The sequence below is a fragment of the Coniophora puteana genome (genome assembly GCF_000271625.1).
Source record: "Coniophora puteana RWD-64-598 SS2 unplaced genomic scaffold CONPUscaffold_8, whole genome shotgun sequence".
NCBI classification, from domain to species: domain Eukaryota; kingdom Fungi; phylum Basidiomycota; class Agaricomycetes; order Boletales; family Coniophoraceae; genus Coniophora; species Coniophora puteana.
The window spans coordinates 66242-84851 of NW_006913060.1; the positions used below are offsets into that span (position 1 = coordinate 66242).

General features: G+C 55.3%; 7 protein-coding genes across 7 annotated transcripts; 3 read left to right on the forward strand and 4 right to left on the reverse strand.

The window, feature by feature from the left end:
• Positions 1 to 494: 494 nt before the first annotated feature.
• CONPUDRAFT_58872 (uncharacterized protein) lies at positions 495 to 734 on the reverse strand (the record flags this gene model as incomplete). The annotated part of the gene is made up of 1 exon (XM_007771603.1): positions 495 to 734. A coding segment is annotated over one exon (240 nt), but the record flags the coding sequence as incomplete, so codon positions are not given.
• A 5-nt stretch (positions 735 to 739) lies between these two features.
• Positions 740 to 2994, reverse strand: CONPUDRAFT_58692 (Na+/solute symporter; the record flags this gene model as incomplete). Its single annotated transcript, XM_007771586.1, has 8 exons — positions 740 to 1131; positions 1197 to 1491; positions 1546 to 1650; positions 1709 to 1821; positions 1874 to 2009; positions 2062 to 2123; positions 2179 to 2358; positions 2409 to 2994. The coding sequence occupies 8 exons, from the start codon at positions 2992 to 2994 to the stop codon at positions 740 to 742; spliced, it is 1869 nt and encodes a 622-aa protein (XP_007769776.1).
• A 342-nt stretch (positions 2995 to 3336) lies between these two features.
• On the reverse strand, positions 3337 to 7845 carry CONPUDRAFT_82884 (uncharacterized protein). Its single transcript, XM_007771679.1, has 7 exons — positions 7784 to 7845; positions 7491 to 7724; positions 6046 to 7437; positions 5514 to 5987; positions 4462 to 5457; positions 4318 to 4413; positions 3337 to 4260 (listed from the first exon to the last, which is right to left on the reverse strand). The coding sequence occupies exons 3-7, from the start codon at positions 7270 to 7272 to the stop codon at positions 3427 to 3429; spliced, it is 3627 nt and encodes a 1208-aa protein (XP_007769869.1). The 5' UTR covers positions 7273 to 7437; positions 7491 to 7724; positions 7784 to 7845; the 3' UTR covers positions 3337 to 3426.
• Positions 7846 to 8015: 170 nt separating this feature from the next.
• CONPUDRAFT_125773 (glycoside hydrolase family 3 protein) lies at positions 8016 to 10688 on the forward strand (the record flags this gene model as incomplete). The annotated part of the gene is made up of 7 exons (XM_007771680.1): positions 8016 to 8270; positions 8326 to 8819; positions 8874 to 8974; positions 9032 to 9058; positions 9110 to 9296; positions 9351 to 9897; positions 9952 to 10688. 7 exons carry the CDS (start codon positions 8016 to 8018, stop codon positions 10651 to 10653), a joined length of 2313 nt encoding a protein of 770 aa, XP_007769870.1. The 3' UTR covers positions 10654 to 10688.
• A 50-nt stretch (positions 10689 to 10738) lies between these two features.
• CONPUDRAFT_144751 (uncharacterized protein) lies at positions 10739 to 12575 on the reverse strand (the record flags this gene model as incomplete). The annotated part of the gene is made up of 2 exons (XM_007771681.1): positions 10739 to 10827; positions 10874 to 12575. The coding sequence occupies 2 exons, from the start codon at positions 12573 to 12575 to the stop codon at positions 10739 to 10741; spliced, it is 1791 nt and encodes a 596-aa protein (XP_007769871.1).
• Positions 12576 to 13484: 909 nt separating this feature from the next.
• CONPUDRAFT_73899 (uncharacterized protein) lies at positions 13485 to 15045 on the forward strand (the record flags this gene model as incomplete). The annotated part of the gene is made up of 9 exons (XM_007771621.1): positions 13485 to 13525; positions 13637 to 13698; positions 13754 to 13951; positions 14016 to 14098; positions 14164 to 14256; positions 14317 to 14376; positions 14426 to 14513; positions 14579 to 14862; positions 14965 to 15045. The coding sequence occupies 9 exons, from the start codon at positions 13485 to 13487 to the stop codon at positions 15043 to 15045; spliced, it is 990 nt and encodes a 329-aa protein (XP_007769811.1).
• A 581-nt stretch (positions 15046 to 15626) lies between these two features.
• On the forward strand, positions 15627 to 16304 carry CONPUDRAFT_73900 (uncharacterized protein; the record flags this gene model as incomplete). Its single annotated transcript, XM_007771622.1, has 1 exon — positions 15627 to 16304. One exon carries the CDS (start codon positions 15627 to 15629, stop codon positions 16302 to 16304), a length of 678 nt encoding a protein of 225 aa, XP_007769812.1.
• Between the last annotated feature and the right edge of the window lie 2306 nt (positions 16305 to 18610).

The following is an 18610-nucleotide window of genomic DNA, read 5'->3' on the forward strand; positions in this document are numbered from 1 at the left end:
ATCAGTGAAAGATTGAGAGAGATTGAAGATGCAACTTCCTGCAACTTCCACGTTGCTCCCGCCGGCTACTTAATTTGTGTATCGCTTACCGAGCACCGAGGCGCGCCGCGATCGAGACTCGAGTAGGCGGCCCTGGCGCAGCCTCATAATTGACAAGGTACCGACGGTCTCCAAATCTCCGATGGGAAATTCTTCGTTTCTCCATCTTATGTTAGGACTTATATTGAGAGCATCTTGTGTGAGCGATTCGATGCCGCACCAATCGTGGCTAGTTTTTCTATGCTTGAACTATGTCGGTCTGTTTTAGATATCACTGCGCCTTGTACAACGTTCACACCGAGACCGTGATGCGGAGCTTCGAACAAACCGAGTAAGAACTATTGAACAATAACGGTGCAATAAAATCTAGCTGCAGAAGCCAAAAATCCGAGACAATCACGACTCCGAGGACGTTGGATGATGCCTTTGTCCAGGGTTAACATATGCCTGAGGCGTCAAGCGGCTCCTACCCACCTGATGTCCTTCAATATCCCGCTAACGATGTCCCCCATCGCCGCCCTGCTCTCCCACAGCGGCAGCAACGATGTGATACCGGCGGCCAGGAACAGCCAGATCACACAGATGATCACCCACGCCTTGAAGAACCGCAGCGAGAATATGTACTCCGAGAAGAACAACGGAAGCGGAATGACCTGGGAGATCATTAAAATAGTGTTAGCCGCCCGGTGAGCGGACTGATTTAACGGCTCGGTAATCTCACGAGGATAATGATCACAGACATCGTCATCGCTGTCCAGATGGCGAAGCGATACGACCGCTCAAGCGAAGCGTAGTCCTCCACGTCCAGCTCGGTGTCCTCGGACCTGGATGAAACGTCGACTTCCGCTGCTTGTTTCTCTTCCGACATCTGCTTGTCATGGCTGGTGTCAGCCGCAGGGACCGAGCCTGCCTCCAGCCCTTCAGGAAGAATGCTGAGCCCGTTCTTGGCCAGCTGCCGACCGCGCGGGTTGATGTTTCGCGTCTGAGACCAGTCAAAATCCGTGTCGGGTCTCCACCAGGTCACGACAGCGGAAATGATCGGTCCCGAACAAAAAGAGCCCAGGTTTCCTGCGAGCATGGAGTACGACTCCCCTGTCCATGAACATCGCCGTTAGTCCATCGATAAGCAGGCGCGAGGCGAACAATGTAGATCGCACCTGTAGTGGTGATGGTGATAGCACCAAAGTGGTATCGAGCCACGAGCATCCAGCAGGTCATGCCTACGCACAAGCCGCCCACGGCACCTGCGATCGCGGCGTCGCGCGACTGTTTCTTCCAGAGAACGGTCATGATCACAGGGCCGACGGCGCCAGTCGTAACTACGCCTATAGAGAGGAACAGCCAGTTTAGGGAGAGGCCGATTCCGTTCCAGAGACATGCGACGCTGGCCATGGTGACGGCCCACACTGCGATCATAATGTGGGACATACGGACGAGTGCTTCCGGGGATGCCTAACAATAGGTCTCAAACACACGTATTGATGCCTAGTGAAATATATAACGTACTTCAGGATTTATGTGTATCTGGTAGATGTCGAACGTTAGGACCGAAGACGTCGCAATGAGCTCCGAAGAGGCTGCTGATGTCACGGCCATGAACAATAGAATAAGCTACAAATATCAATTCGTGAACAAATGCATTCCATGGTCAACCATACTACAAGCCCACCATTGCTGCAGCACCTCCCTTTCCTAGGAGCGTCACGACCCCGGCAGGCGCAGCGAGTCCAGCGCTGATCTGGGCAGCGGTCATACCATCTGGATAGTACGGAAACGCAGGATCTTTTACATGCTGTTTGTAAGCTACATATGACGCCAGCAAGAATTCGCTTACTATTCGTCAGCGCAATGGCAGCCAGACCCATTGTCGTCGAGAATGTCAACGGAACAGGAAGCCACGCAATTCCGCCCATAAGATATGCACGCACGGCCGTGTCCGCCTTAGAGGCGATCGCCCGCTGCCAGTAGCTCTGTGAAGGACGTTCAGCGTAATGTCCAATGTATGCCGACAGAGAAACAGACTTGGTCGAGAACGCAGATAGCAAAGGCGCCCACGATCTGGATTACCATGAAAACAAGTCCGTCTGAAGAAATACAATGGCTCAGTGAAATGTCGGACATTGGGAAAGGAAATCTCACAGTCAGATTTGAACGTAAGGTAGGACCCTTGATAGTTGCCAGATACTGGCCTTTGCTGACCCGCCTGCCGAAGGAGCTCGTACATGCCATCCAAACCGCCAATGAGGTCCGTCTCGCAATAGGTGAAGAAGTAGAAGTACAGAATCAGAATCATGAGAATGAACGTATGCGAATAATCACCTAGCCCTAAATCAGCAAGTCAAAACCCTCAAAGCCAACTCCTCACTCACACAAAAACGTCGCCCTCAGCCCACCAAGAATCACATACAGCGCAATCCCAACCGGAATCAGAAAATTCGCCGCATACACATTCATCCCCGTAAACGCATTCAACACCGCGCTCCCACCGACCAACATCTCGCTCGACGCGATCAAGTTCGTCGCGAGCGCAAACAGCACAAACACGAGGTGCCCCGCGTTCCCGTACCGCGCGTGCACGATCTCGAGATACGTGTGGCAGAACGGCGCGATCGTCTTCACGCGGACCGCGAGCACGCTCATCAGCAGGATCTGCAGCGTCGCGCCCGCGGCGTAGTAGTACCCGCCCGCGATCCCGTACTCGTACGTCACCGTCGAGCTCTGCAGCAGCGTCGCGGCCCACGTCCAGGCCGACACGATGCCCGACGCGATGAGCCCCGGTTTGACGGAGCGCGAGGCGGTGTTGAATTCCTCCGAGGAGGCGATTTTGAAGGACGTGTACCGGTTTTGCAGGGCGGAGAGGCACACCATGATCAGCGCAAAGACGATGCCGATGCCGAGGACGACGCCGTAGCCGACGCCCTGGTCGAGGATCTGTTCGCCTGCACTGGTCGGCATATTGGCGGTTCAGTGGACCAACGGCGGTGGCGATAACGAACGGGGAGGGCGAGGCGAGGATGGGCGCATGTCATACGGGCCGCCAAGATATAACAGCGTTTGTCTGTCCTGAGAATACTTCGTTATCAGTGGGTACAACTGTCCAATGTTTGGAGACGCACCTCCGTCATGCACCAATCCCACCGGCCACCTATTTAAAACGCTGCCCATCATCACGAGGGCAACGCAAGATAAGCATTGACTTTAGACGAGATAAAGTCCACCTCTCGAAGCCCAACATGCCTTACGCGTCTCGGCTTCCCTCTCAAAACACGACCAGTGCACGATCACCGAAAGCTCATAAAAAGTTTAATAAATCAGCCATACTGTACACATTCAAGAACAGAATAAAATAGTACACATTACACCCTTTAAGTTCAGATCATTAAGATCTCACGACGTCGTCCCCCGCGTCCTCGTCGCCCTCGTCGTCCTTGTGTTCGTCTTCGCCAGCACCTCACTCTTACCCTCGCCCTCGCTCCCCGCCGCCTTCTTTCCTCTGAGCGTCTTCCCAGCCGTCGTTGCCGTTTTAGCAGTATTATGAGCCGACGGCTCGCTGTCATCGTCCTCCACCGAAGGCGTGTTCTCCTTGTTCGTCCGCAAGGCCGAGCGGCTCGGGATACGCGAGATCTCCGCCTTCTTGGACGTAGTAGCCGCAGCTACAGCTGCGCGAGTGCGCGTAGCAGGCGTCGCCGCCGCCGCGGTCTTCTTCACCCCCTTCGAAGGCAGCCCCGTCTCGACAGGCTCGTCTTTAACAGCCGCATGCGCATGTGAGCGCGTCGCCTTTGCCATCCGACTAGACGCAGCAGGCGCAGGAGCAGCCTTGGCTTTCGACTTGGGCTTCGCGTCTCCCTCATCGATGTCGTCGTCTCCCCCAATAGCATCGAGCGGGTCGTCTTCGTCGTCATCGTCCTCGCCATCGTGGTCATCGTCCGTCTTACGGCCGCGTTCTCTCGACTTTGACCTGGCTGTAGACCGGCTTCTCGCCGCGGTCGTAGCTTTCGACTTGGAAGCGTCCCCAGGCTGTGGTGTAGCGCGCCCACGGCGCATGCCCTTGGACTCTGTTGCCGCCGCCTTAGAGGCAGCAGCCGTCCTAGAGGCAGCAGCCGTCTTAGAGGCGGTGCCAGCCGTTGTACGCTTGCCAGGCTCGCTGCGCGCCGTCCTTGTCTCCGCAGGCCCTGAGACAGGAGTCGCCGATCGCTTCCTGGTAGTCCTCGTCGTCTTTGTCTGCTTGTGTACCATTGTCAATGGAATGGGCTGGATAAACCAAGGCAAAGGGCACACCTCAGTCGCAGGCGCCTTGACGCCCCTCGCGCGCGTCGAACGCGTAGCCGTCGCGCCCGTAGCCTCGGCACCGTCCTCCTCCTCATCATCGTCACTCTGCAACAAAATCAGCGCCCAATCAAAATACACTTGCTAACGACACACCTCCAAAATAGTAGGAACCTCCTTTGGCTGCGCCTTCAACAGCCTCGCCCGCGGACGCACCTCCGCCGCATCTTTCGACGCCGGTTTCGCAGCCACAGGCTCAGCAGAAACCCGCACCGCCTTAGGCCGCGTCGCAGTCGGTGCCCGGAGCCGACTAGCAACAGGACGCGGAGCCGGCGCAGACACCTCAGGCTCACGCACAGCCTCTTCCTCAGTCACAGGAGCAGGGCCAGCAGCAACAGGCGTCCCGAACATCTCACCCACACCCTCGTACGCCGGCGTACCGCCCACCCCGCCCAAACGCTCTTCATTGGGGAACATATGACGCAGCCCGTCCATCCGGGGCGTGCTGCGCGCGTCCTCGCGCTCCACGTTGCTGAACATGTGGCGCAGCGAGTCCATGCGCGGCGTCTCCCCGACCTCGGCGGCGTGCGCGTGCTCGGTGGACGGCTTGAACAGGTCCCGCAGGCTCTTGACGGCGGGGGTGCTCTGCACGCCCTTGGGCTGCGCGAACATGTGTTTGAGATCGAGATGCGGTGTCGGGGGCGCTGCCATTTCACCTGCGGGGGCAGCATCGCTGGACGGTTCAATGTCCAAGCTAGACTCGGGCACCGCTTGTGCCTCGTCCTCGTCCTCATCTTGACCTTCCTCCATATCCTCATCTTCACGTTCCGCATCATCATGCTCGCCATCGCTGACGACAGACATGGGCAAGCCAATACTGCTCCGCCGCCGCTTCATGTCCTCGACGGTGCGCTTCATGCGGTCGAGCAGCGAGCGCGTGTCCCCCTCCTCGTCGCCGACACTGTTCTCCTCTCGGAACGTCGCCATCGCCTTGGACGGAGACATGCTCACGCGAACAGACTCGCGCTTGACAGGCGAGGCCACGGGTGTTCCGCCTCCGCCCACGAGGCCCTCGGGACCGAGCCCGGGCGTGCGCCCACCGAAGTAAGGGTCGGGCATTGCGAGCGCAGATCTGCGTCGTTCTTGAATGGCCTGGCACGATACATTAGCCAGTGAACATGTGCTAAATGCAAACAACGAAAACAAACCTTGCGCTCCTCATCACTGATCCGCTGCCTCAGCGGCGGGACATACGAAGCAGGCGCATCTTCTTCCTCTTCCTCCTCTTCCTCGCCCGCTTCCTCCCCACCCTGCTCCTCCTCCAGCACCTCGCGCTCGTGCGGAACAGGCACAACCAGATCCGACACCTTCCACGACGGCTCCACCCGCACCCTCCGCGCTCCCCCGGTACTTCCCATCCCAGCCGGAGTATGAATGAAACCGCCACCGCCATACGAGTTTCGGCCGGCACCGCGGCCGCGGCCACCCGCGGCGTGGACTTGCGGGGTCATGAACTGGCCGAGGAGGCGAGAGCGTATCGGGGTGCCACTGGCCGCGCTCTTCGTTGGCGCAGGGAGCGGTGGGACGTTTTCGTCGTCTTCTTCTTTGACTTCGGGGTCTTCGGGTGCGAGATCGTGTTCATCCGGAAGGTCGTCATCCACGTGTTCGTCGACGTCCATCTCCTAGAAAAGCCATGTGTAAGAGTTTAAGCCGTGGACGTAGGTGTGACTGAGCACGTACCTCGCCATCCACTTCATTCTCTTGCTCGTCGTCTTCGTCGTACTCGGCTTCCTCCTGCTCCTGCTCCTGCTCCTGCTCCTCTTCTTCGTCATCCTCTTCCACTTCTTCGTCTTGTTCCTCCTCGACTTCCGGCTGAGCAGATGACGAGCGGAACGGCCAAGCGAGTGAGCGTGCAAAGTCAAGACTCTTCCGCCATGGACTAGAAGGTGCTGAAGGCCCCATCGGGTTCTCCTCATCCTCCTGCGGACCTTCTGCTTCTTCATCATCTTCCTCGTCTTCCTCGGGGACCTCTTCAACAGTCTCGGCGACGAACTCCTCCACTTCCCGTTCCTCCTCTTCTTCCTCACGCTCTTCCTCGTGTTTCATGAACGCTTTCTGCGCCGACCGGATGAGAACAGCGCGATGCAGCGAAGGCCGCGAGCCAGGGCGCTTGCGAGGGGTCTGGTACTGCTGCGTGTACCGCGCCGAGAGAAGCTTGGCGGGGCTACGCTGGGGCTGGACAGGCTCCGGCTCCTCCTCGACCTCGACAGACTCGAGCACAATGAGGTCCTTCTCTTCTTCGACAACCTGGGGATGGTTCCCCTCGACGAGGACGATGTCGTCCCCCTCGTCCTGCTCTTCCTCGATATCCCGTGCGCTGTATGCGGGCTTCTTGAGGGGAGACTTGAGCGGAGTCTGGAGAATGCGGAGGTTCTCGCGTGGGTCGTTGCTCGGGCGTGGGGTAAATACAACGGCGCTGTTGATCATGGACATGCGGAGCGCCTTTCGACGCGTGCCCGGGGTCATTTGCGCGTTCTTTTGTGGCGACTCGTACAGGGCTGTGCGGAACTCCTTGGGCGGGTAGGTGAAGACAAAGCGCTTCTTGTGGATCTCAATTTCAGAGTTGTTGGAAACGGGTATGGTGGATGGGAGGGAGGGGTTGCTGGAGGGAAAGACCTGGCAGCCGTCGATGTGGAGACCATTTTCGCCTAGAACGATAAGAAACGCCTGCGCCACTTGAGTACGTTGTGATGAGACTTGAAAAGAGAGACGTACTTTTCGGTCTTGGAATATGAGTTTTGCGTGAACTAAGCTTACAGTGGGGTAGTACAGCCTAACGCTACACTTTGTGTCACGACCAAAGGTGACGGTCTCTTCGTCGATGGGGAAGGAGGCGACTGAGACTGTGGGATCCGAGCGTTTGATGAGTCGTAACGTTCCATACTTGCCGATTTCCGTAGGGTCCATCTTGAGGCTGAGGTTGAGGACGTCGCGTTTGTGGTCGACGATGGTGTGGATGGTGGAGAGAAAGAGGAGATGGACGACGCGGGAGGACGCGGTTGACCTTGGTCACGTGTCCACAAAATTGTGCTGTATTTGGACAAGCCCCTGTATTCAGCTTTCGACCTACACGTTGGTGATTTCTCCGATGTTTATTTCTCCCAATTCATGGATCATCAAAGCAGCCTCACCGGTCTGACACTCCGACTTGCTTCCGACCGCGCGCTTCAACCTTCTCATGGCGCAACACCATCACCACTCCACACGTGAATCACTCTCTTCCATTAACCCCTTCAGCGCGACGAACAGGCTGGTGACTCTCGTCGACAACGTACGAGTCTCATGCAACAGGTGTTTACAGCGAGTGCCATTTCCCCTCACCGTCAATGATCTCTAGTTTCTTCCCGAGCTTCAGCCAGGTACGGCTAGAATCCATCTTCATTGTACATGCTCTCACCTGACTCACCATATGATGCAGAATGTACTCACGGACGCTCATCTTAACAATTCATTGACGGACCGATTTGCCGCGACGCCCCCGTGAGCTCGTTTTCCTTCCCCGGATTCGCTCGACGCTTTCTGATATTATTAGTCCCCAATTTCAAGAATCCGTATACCCGCGCGGCAAACGAGTATACCTCGCGTATAAAAGGTAGAGCCTTCTGCTCTCATGCATTGTCCGCACGCTCTTCACTCTCATCATCATCATCATGAAGCGGTCAGACGCGGTTCTGCTCGCAGCCGCCCTTGCGGCGCCCCAGGTGTCGGCCTATGCCTTCCCCGATTGTACTGCCGCCCCGCTCGTGAACAACTCTGTCTGCGACACGTCTCTCAACGCGACACAGCGCGCCGCCGCCCTCGTCGAGCTCTTCACCGTCGAGGAGCTGATCAACAACACCGTCAACGGTTCACCGGGTGTCCCCCGTCTCGGTCTTCCCGCGTACCAGTGGTGGTCAGAAGGTCTGGTAAGAGCCTTCTTCAATTCCACTCCAAAGCAGCCAGCTAAGCACCCAAATGCAGCACGGCGTCGCAGACAGCCCGGGCGTCAACTTCTCCACCTCCGGCCCCTTCAGCTACGCTACCTCCTTCCCGCAGCCCATCGTCATGTCCGCCGCGTTCGACGACGCCCTCATCAAAGCCGTCGGCGGCGTCGTCGGCATGGAGGGCCGCTCGTTCAACAACTACGGCCACGCCGGCCTCGACTTCTGGACGCCCAACATCAACCCGTTCAAGGACCCGCGCTGGGGCCGCGGCCAGGAGACGCCCGGCGAGGACCCGTACCACATCGCCCAATACGTGTACAACCTCATCCAGGGCCTGCAGGGCGGCGTCAATCCCGAGCCGTACTTCCAGGTCGTCGCGACGTGCAAGCACTTTGCGGGGTACGATCTCGAGGACTGGGAGAATAACTTCCGATACGGCTTTGATGCGCTCATCACCACTCAGGATTTGAGCGAGTTCTATTTGCCTTCGTTCCAGAGTTGCTACCGTGACGCACAGGCCGGGGCGTCGATGTAGGTTCACGCGACTCTGGTCATTGCGTCTGCTGATCGGTGCCGTGCTTTTAGGTGTTCATACAATGCTGTCAATGGCATCCCTACATGTGCTGACACCTACCTCCTTCAAGACATCCTGAGAGACTATTGGAACTTTGACGAGACGCGTTGGGGTGAGTCCAGCTTTCCATAACACAAAGAAGGAACACATATCTGACATGCCCAAATAGTCACCAGCGACTGCGACGCCGTTGAGAGTACGTCGCGTACTCCATTTGTGGACTGAACGAATCTGACGTTATACCTAGACATCTACAACCCTCACAACTACACCGCCCTTCCTCAACAAGCTGCCGCCGACGCGCTGAGGGCCGGAACCGACCTCGACTGCGGCACGTTCTACACCGAGTACCTCCCACTCGCATACAACCAGTCCCTGATCACAGAGACCGAGCTCCGCGCCGCCCTGACGCGCCAGTACGCGTCGCTCGTCAGGTCAGCAATCCCTCTAACCACCCCACCCCACCTCTAACTAACAGCACCACACAGACTAGGCTACTTCGACCCCGCCGCCCAACAGCCCTACCGCCAATACGGCTGGTCCAACGTCGACACGCCCTACGCCCAACAGCTCGCCTACACCGCCGCCACCGAAGGCATCACCCTCCTCAAAAACGACGGCACGCTCCCCCTCCCCAGCACGCTCAAGAACATCGCGCTCATCGGGCCCTGGGCGAACGCGACGAACCAGATGCAGGGCAACTACTTCGGCGTCGCGCCCTACCTCGTCAGCCCGCTCCAGGGCGCGCTCGCCGCGGGCTACAACGTCACGTACGTGTTCGGCACGAACATCACGAGCAACTCGACCGCGGGCTTTGCAGCGGCGATTGCAGCGGCGCGCGAGGCGGACGCGGTGGTGTATGCAGGCGGGATTGACGTGACGGTCGAGGCGGAGGCGATGGATAGGTATAATGTCACTTGGCCCGGAAACCAGCTGCAGCTCATTGGCGAGCTCGCCGCGCTCGGCAAGCCGTTTGTGGTCGCGCAGTTTGGCGGAGGACAGGTGGACGATACCGAGATTAAGGCGAACGCGTCGGTAAGTTCATAACCACGCCTTCACATCATGTACATCTAACTAAATTGCCGCAAGGTCAACTCCCTCATCTGGGCCGGCTACCCAGGCCAGAGCGGTGGCCAGGCCCTCTTCGACATCATCAGCGGCAAAGTCGCACCCGCCGGGCGCCTCGTGACCACCCAGTACCCCGCAGACTACGTCTACGAGATCCCGATGACGGACATGAACCTCCGCCCGAACGCAAACGGCACGACAAGCCCCGGACGGACATACAAATGGTACACCGGCGCACCCGTGTACGAGTTCGGCTACGGGCTGCACTACACCAACTTCACATACACATGGACAAAGGCGCCCGCGAGCACATACAACATCCAGACGCTCGTCTCCGCCGCATCGGGCGCCGCACACATCGACCTCGCGCCGTTCGACACGCTCAGCGTCGCGGTAACGAACGCGGGCGCGGTCACGTCCGACTACAGCGCGCTCCTCTTCGTGAACGGCACGTACGGCCCCGCGCCGTACCCGAACAAGGCGCTCGCCGCGTATACGCGCCTGCACAGCGTCGCCGCCGGCGCAGCCCAGACCGCGACGTTCGACGTCGTCCTGAACCAGATCGCGCGCGCGGACGCGTACGGCAACTTCTGGCTGTACCCTGGCGCGTACGAGCTCGCGCTCGACACGACGCGCGAGCTGACGGCGCAGTTCACGCTCACCGGGGACGCGTATCAGCTCACGTATTTCCCGCAGCCAGGGAATGCGACTGCGGCGATGTGATGTGGTGTGAACTTTTCTTGACGATTTAGCTAGGCTTTGTGTACTATCTTTAGGACTTGATGAAATAAATAGATGTTATTCTTCACTAGTACTGGTCATGGTCATGCACCGCGGACTGGAACCCCGTCTGCCAATCGAGCCACGCTAGAATTCTTTCGTCCGGCGCATGGGCGTCTAAGGTGCAGTCAGCACGGCATCCAGATAAACACTAGCTACCCACATATAACCTCTCCAACGACCCTCTCCAGATCGCGTTTGTCCCTCTGCGCCATCTCCTGATGCTGCTCTATCACCAGCCGCTGCACCATCGCCCCCGCCTCCTGTCGCGCCCTTAACACCCGCGCACAATCCTGCACAGGATACGCATCGTGCCTATGCGGCCTCAGATGCACCTCCTCCAGCCCCCGCAGCAGCACCGTCCCCGTCCCCGTCCCCGCGCCCACCCCATCCCCCGGCCCGTCCTCCTCCCCACCCGGCTCCAGCGCACGCAACACATCCTTCAAAAACCTCGTCCGAAACGTCACATCCAGCCTGCGCACCTGCGGCACGCACGCAAACAGCTCCGCCCACGCGACCGCGCGCTCGCTGCCCGCCTCCTCCGTCGGCGTGTACACGCACAGCGTCGCGATATTGTACACCGCGAACGGGACGCCGCGGCACAGCAGCGCGGCGAGGCGCGGCTCGAACGAGAGGCCCTGGCCAGGGGGGAGATAGTCCAGCGCGAAGGACGCGTCGAGCCGGATGCGGCACGGCCAACTGGGCTCGTTGGCGGTGCCACCAATACTACCGGGACCGGTGCACTGCGGGATCACATTGCTGGAGGGGTCGGAGAAGAACGGGCGCGGGCAGCGGTGCGTGTGCAGCTGCACGTGGAACGTGTCCAGCCATCCGACCTGGAGAGTGATGGGCGACGTGAACTGGGGTATGTTGAATACCTTCGGGGGCAGCAGCGTCGTCTCGCCGAGCGGGCGGTCCAGCGTGATGCCCGACAGCTGGATGTGGGTGCTCGGAGGGAACTGGACGTTTCGCAGGAGGAAGCTGTATCCGTCGAACGAGCCTTTAGATAGGGAGAGGTGGCGCAGGAACGGAAGCTCGATGGAGTTGTCGGACGTCCATGTCGAGTGGCTTATGGGAGTTTGAGGGAGGCTCCAGTGAAGCCGTAGTTCCTGCAAAGAAGTCGTGACACGGAGAAGATCGAGAAGTTCTTGGCCTGTAGGTGTTATCGGGTGAGGAAGAGAGCTGAGAGTCAAAGACTGTAGCTGAGAAAAGATGGGCGATGTCCATGGAATAGCACAGCGGTATAGCGATAGATTGCGTAGATTAGGAGTGTTTCCACCGAACGGCGTGTGGGGGATGAAAGAATCGAATTCGAAGCCATGATAAGAGAGATGTAGGGTATGAAGGAGTGGGGCGGCATTAGATGCACCCAGGGTATCAGCGAACATGATCTCGCCGTTCCAGATAGACGATAGTGGGAGCTCAAGGTGATGTATTCGAGCTGGCTGTCGAAGCAGTTTCTCTATGAGCTTGAATGATTCGGATGTCTCTTTCAGGCGAACGTTGTCAGACGTGCGCCATTCGATAGGCATACCGCGAGCTCGCTCCATCCAAAGTTCTGCCCGAGAAACATCGTGGTCGCCATGAAAGACAATGGTAGCCCACAGCCGTGGAGTATTGAGAGCAACGTCGCGCCAATGTTGGCAAACGCTGGTGACGGTCTTTAGCTTCTCCAACGCGTGATCTGGTTCAACATATCTAACGAAGATGTGTCCCAGAGTTTCTGGTGGGAACCTGCAGACCCACAGGAGGGAGTTGCGGTAACATCGAAGCTGGCGCGTGTACAGATCTATCTTGGACACCTGCTCTGCCGGTGTTCCGATCAAGAGACTTGGAGGAAGTTGGATGTCAGAAGAAAGAGACATCGTTCAACACCACACTGCTATATGAGCATAATTGAAGTCAATGTTGGTTTACACAACTTGTAGGCCCTCACCTGCCTCTTCAAATGACCGTCCTGTCAAAGAGACGCGTCGCCCCACTTTGTAAGCGTCCGACAGAAATCACGTGTAACGAAACTTCATCAGGCGACCGATTTGCCGATGATAGTCCGATGACGCGCTCAGGACTTGGAGCCGGTTCTGGACGTGCTTTGTGCTCAAATTTACAGGCGGATGCGTCCAAACCACTCTGTGCTCATGATCCAGCAGGCTTCTGCTGCCAGATGACCCCGCCGCAATCCGCATCTTTGATTCATCAAACTCTTGAGTTGAACCCCAAATATTAACGCTGTGAGTGATATTGCTTCCCCATCTTGATGCTAGTATCTTTCCTCAAGCCTGATCCCTATCGTCTCACATCATTAGAGACAGCTGACAATAAATACACTCAAAGGGATCTCTAAACTAACCAAAGGAAAGGGTTGAAAGATACATTGATCGTATTCGTAAGTGTAGGTCCTTCAGCAAGACTTAGGGAACAAGATATGCCTATCATCAGTGCTTACTTGTGTGGCGCTGATGGCAGAGCCTCTCATACCATCAAATTTGCGGGGGAGCTCCAGAAGTAGTGCACTTGTAACCTTCAATCAATCTTTCTGTCGAACTGTCTGTCACATGAAGGCGATGCCCCGCTGACCAAGTTCATGATAGGCGCACGCCAACCGAGGAATACAGTTTCCTCTAAACATCGCTGAAACCACAGCGTTGACATCCGTCGGCTCCGCAGATCTACATCTCATATATAGCATGTGTTGGTGGTAAAGGCGCTAAAATATAGCCATATAATGCATCCATCTTCTCGGTTCAAGCAATCTCCCTCCCCCCGCTTCAGTTATGGCATTCCAGTGTAACATACCATCCAATATTCTTGAAATGTGAGCTTCACACATTCGACCCACTGTTTTCTAGCTAACTGTGTATAGGCTAATACCCCATGTATGCCCTTTCTGGTGCACATCGTGATGATCCGTGAAACTAAATGTCAGTGTCAAGTTCAGAGGCAATGCACTCAATTGGATTCTGTACGGGGTTCTAATGGTGCAACTATGTGAGCCGACATCCACTTCCTATGTTTCACAATCGAGTTGGCTGACGTTTTCCAGACAAGTACCATGTTTCTCCTTTCTCGGACTCGTACATAGTGCGAACCACTGTGTACTCTGCATTCACAGCCGAGACAGTCCAGATGATTACCTCCTCCCGCGATGCCTTTGGGATCCTCGTCTCTGGCTGGGGATGCTCTGATGCTGTGTTCCTCCTTTACACAGAGTTCCTATCGGAAATCATCCTACCATCACTCAGTGAGTTTTATGATTGGTTTGTGCCCACTGTGAGATATCAAGGTGAAGCTAATGTTTTGTCGAGTTGGGGCAATTGTCGAGTGTTCCTATGCCTGGCGTATCTACATCGTCAGCGGCTCCGTTTCTCAGACTACGCTAGTTGTGTTGGTAAGTCCACAAGCCTGTTCTATACACAATTATTTCTCAGTATTATCTAGCTTTCTCTGCTTCAGTTTTCCACAGCTACAGTTAGCGGTATAAGGGCGGACACAGATGATTCCAGCGACAACACGAAGGTCCCAAGTGATGTCCTAAATACCATAACCGTGCGTCTTATCAAGCGCTGAAAATATGTTAGTGATATGCTCATGTCATCGATCCGTTAGCTTTGGTCGGTTGCAATGGCGGTCTGCGACATTGTAATTTTTGGTCTCATGACATATCATGTACGTTATTCATATTGCTCGGTCAAAACACCAAGCTCAAAGAAGCCAGCTATCGAGGAGACGCACCGGTGTCAGGAAAACGGACAAGCTCATTGATGGATTGGTAAAGGTCATTGTGGAGACCGGAATGGCATCAGGTAAGCGACCTGAGCCTCTTGACTTGACCTTCAATCTGTACGTTCCCTTGTCTGATTTGTAAAAGCCATCATGTGGCTACTTTTCTTCAGTCTTCTGGTCGGCTTCAAACAAAAGCACTATTATGCTGTGCCAGTCATCGTCGGCTCAAAGGTCTACTGCAACTCGCTTCTAGTCATTCTCAACAATCGAAAACAGAAAGACGAGACCCGCCTTCTGTTGTTCAATACAAAGGTCCGGTCGCGCTTCCAGCCTCCCGAACTCGAAGCTGAAAACACTGTGGGTGTACCCACAAACGCGTTGACGCGTGACAGGAGCGATAGAAGGGTAATTGCATTCGGCTTGCAGCCTGTGAGTCCTTCTCGCTTGCGCAGAAATCCCATTTTCTGATGAGATGCCGTCAGACGGCTAAGTGCTTGAAATTTGACAAGGAAATTGAACGTACTGAAATAGTCGACAGCGCTTCACAATCCTAAGCTCTACTACGCTCTGGTGGTACTAGCTACTACGCACTTCACTATCATATCAACATAGTTCTTCAATTCCTTTATATGCCTTTGGTGACGGCCTTTTCTTATGCTCAAAACTCACGATATCGCAATTATTCAACATCCTACAATACTTATGCTACTCACACATGTGCTATGTAGATTTATTCGGGCGTCTTTTTTTTGAAGATAGCATGTACTGTATGATAATAAAGACCGTATGTCACCTTTTTTGCTATCTTGATCGTTTAAGTATGCAATGATATTTTCTTGCTGATACCATTTTGATGGAGTGCCGGTGTCGTGTCGCTTTTGCTTTGACCAATGCTCACGTGTATACTCTCCAACAAAAGCGCTATTCAGCCTGTCATTTTTCGGTTCGGCTGCTTTGATTTGGCGTGCTCTTGTTTTGCTTCGGCCCTTATTCAGTGTCGCAAGTCAAACGACTCAAATCTTGACGCTTTGGTAGATTACGCGCTTGCTTTGATGCACTTCGGCTCTCATACCGTTGCACTTTGACGAGTGGGTCGAAGGTACAAATACCTCGGTGACATTCCGAGAGTCTACACTTCAACATCCCTTGCCTCGTACACCTAGAATTCTCTCCCTCAACTTGCACTCGCCGTCATGGATCCTCGAACCACAAATCTGCCTCCCTTCTCGAACTTGCTCACTATGAGATACGAGGAAAGCATTCCCGTATTCAACAGTAACAAGGATCTTTTCACTATTCCACCTCCGAATGACATTGACCAGCTCTACTATTGGGGCCAGCACAATCTTGACATCGACCCGCTCTCCAATGCTCGTCCGGACCCTTCCAAAGGAGACCTCACCCCAGTCCCTCTACTGCTCTCGATTATCGCTGTGCCATGTGACATGTGGCCGAATGCTGCTAAACTCAGGTGGGACGATGACACTCAACTGCACACGGCCCAGCTCGTCTGGAAGGACACGGATAAGCATTCCGGAATATTGAGCGAGAAAAGCGGCCCTCTCAGCAACCACACTCTCGGTCTCCCTGCCTTTGGATTTCTTAACAGGGTAAGGGAGGAATATGACGTGATGAACATCGAGATCTTTCTGATGTCGGAAAAGAAGCCAATCAAGGTTAAAGAGGTGACGATTCGCCGCGTGCTGGAGGCCGCTGGTAGGCACAGGCATGAGATACTGAAGCAAGAGAACCCGTATCACCAGCTTGGTGACCGTCCCAGGTACCAGACGACGTGGGGTGGTGCGTACTTCGTGCCGGATCACAAGATGAAAAAGTGGAGGCTGATCTACAATGCTGTCCGGAAGCCCTGAGGTCTGCATTCGACATGTACGATGGCTGATACTCAGATAGCCCGATACTGTTGTGAATACTTAGCACATACTTTAATTAATGGGAGCGATTTTGGTCATGGTTGTGTTGACGTAGCAAAAGGCGATAGTCTGCTGTTTCACGATGGTCCGAGCCAGCGACGATTAATTGCGAGATAAAAGGACGAACATTAGTCGTACCCCTTCTCTATTGATATGTAAGCAGGAGTAGTAGGAACGGCGACTCCCTAGAGCCAGAGTCATGCAGGACTTGGACACCTCCATTAGACAAGGACATAGGACAGGGGTTTCTTTCGGGAAATGCCCTAAATGTTCCCACGGATGCCAAGCGACAACCCCAGCCTGCGCGTGCACAACGCTTTGTTGTTGCCACCGACCGTGTCACTCTAGTGCTCCCCGTACCGAACATACACTGTCCCAGCCACACAGACGACACAAAGCATGCTTGCCCTTGATCTCGTTGCGCCTCCTTCTATGCTCCCCCGTTTCTGTCAGGCCGTTTCCTCGCCCGTGGATAGCCGGGTCCGCTCGGAACTAGGCAACAAAGTGCATGGACCGGGGCCGTTCCCAGTTTCATGCAGCTACCGTTTGTCGCAAATGACTAACATTGGTTTCTAGAGGGTCAATGCGCTCAAATTCGACGCTCTGAATCCGCTACATGGTTGTATGCGATGCGGGATGGCGACGCTTGAACCTTGTTATGGACCCCGCGCGATGCCTTTTGTTCTTTTTTGTCATGTAAAGGGATAAAACCAGGGTATGTTCTTCTTCGGTGTGCATTTTCGACGTCTCTCCTCCGTAAAACCTCTCTGCGTCACCTCGCGCGCCGTTCTGAACAACATGTCTCAACTTCAGTCTTGCGAGCCTCGACTTGTTGAGCACCCACACATCGCTTCAAACACACCCTCTTGTATCAAAGACAAAATATATGAGATAACACACTCAAAACATCCAGGCCCGCCGCGTCTCATGATGACCCGCAATCTGGCATCCAGCGGTAACGACTGGCACTGTCGCTGGATCACAGGCGACGAGTATGACAAGGACTTGCCAGTGGGAGAACAAATCCTCGACGTCGAGCCCAGAGAACAAGGCCACGATCAACGTCACCGCATTCGAGCGATGCAGAACAGTACAAGGGGGCGGATGCATCGTCCTTTCACTCCCGGCGTAACGCTCGTGGTCGACTTCGGGGAGTCCGGATCTAAGACTGGCCACGGCCATCAGAGCTAGATATTGTCATCATCACACCCATCCCTATCGCTGTGTTTGTATCGTACCATCTTGTTTATTGAAACGGAAAGAAGGTCTATATGACCTTCTGTCGTTATATTTAGCTGCTGCATCTCAAAGAACGTTCAATGATAGTTATGATCTTTTGCGAGAGATTGCTTGACTGAAACGGGTTGATGTCGAGGGGTGTATCACTTCAGGGCATCGCCATGCAAGCTTGAGGTGAACTCTGAACAGAAGTACACCTCGAGTCCACGTTGTGAATTTGATGGAGTTTGGGGCCGGGAATAGGAAGTTACACAGAGTCAGCAGTGTCCGATCAATCCACCTAGGCTGTAATTTGCAACATCGACTATGTTTGAGCACAAGAGCATCACAGCTTGGGTGTAAAGCCAAGTAAGGTCTGGTTTCAGGACCATGAGTGCTGGCTGACAGACGGAACATCGATACAGAGTCCGAGACTATGCGTTCGTGATGAGCGCTGAGCCTCCTTGTCCTCGTCCAATTTCCCATGATGCCGCCCTGCCACCGCCTTGCCCTGCCCTGCCCCATTCTCACCCTCCACCACGATCAGCCAATTGGAAGGCTCTACAGCGACCATTTGTCCACTTCGAGTCCACACCCTCCTCCACTAGGTACAACGGCCCGCGGACTGTCGCATCTGTTTTACGCCTTGATTTCGGCCTACAAGCGCCTCGAGATGTATCAAATGCTCATCAAACGCCCCCAATCCAGCTCGTTTTGATTAAGCATGTGGACGTCGTCTTCCGAACTTCCGTCGCCCAGTGGTCCGCCGACCCCCTTGCGCCTGATAAGGTTCCTTCGAGAGTTCTCAAGGTCCCCCACGACGCATTTCGGCGCTTGTTGCTGCTTGTCTCAGAGCCCACACGGCTCATAGCCGTCTATCTCCCTCTCCTTGCTTTACTTCCATCTTGTATCTCAAGGACGCTCCCGTGGGACGTGGCCACTGTCTGCGAAGGAGGCACCAGGGAGGTCAAATCCACATTATCCTCGCAAAAAGGACGCGGGAAGAGTTGAACCATAACAACGACGCC

Excerpts from the sequence above, each read along its gene's own strand:
- CONPUDRAFT_82884 (XM_007771679.1), bottom strand. The coding sequence starts at position 7,272 with ATGGACCCTACGGAAATCGGCAAGTATGGAACGTTACGACTCATCAAA. Across the intron at positions 5,988-6,045 it reads AGAATGAAGTGGATGGCGAG|GAGATGGACGTCGACGAACA; the intron begins GTACGTGCTCAG and ends TGGCTTTTCTAG. Across the intron at positions 4,261-4,317 it reads TCAAGGCGCCTGCGACTGAG|ACAAAGACGACGAGGACTAC; the intron begins GTGTGCCCTTTG and ends GTACACAAGCAG.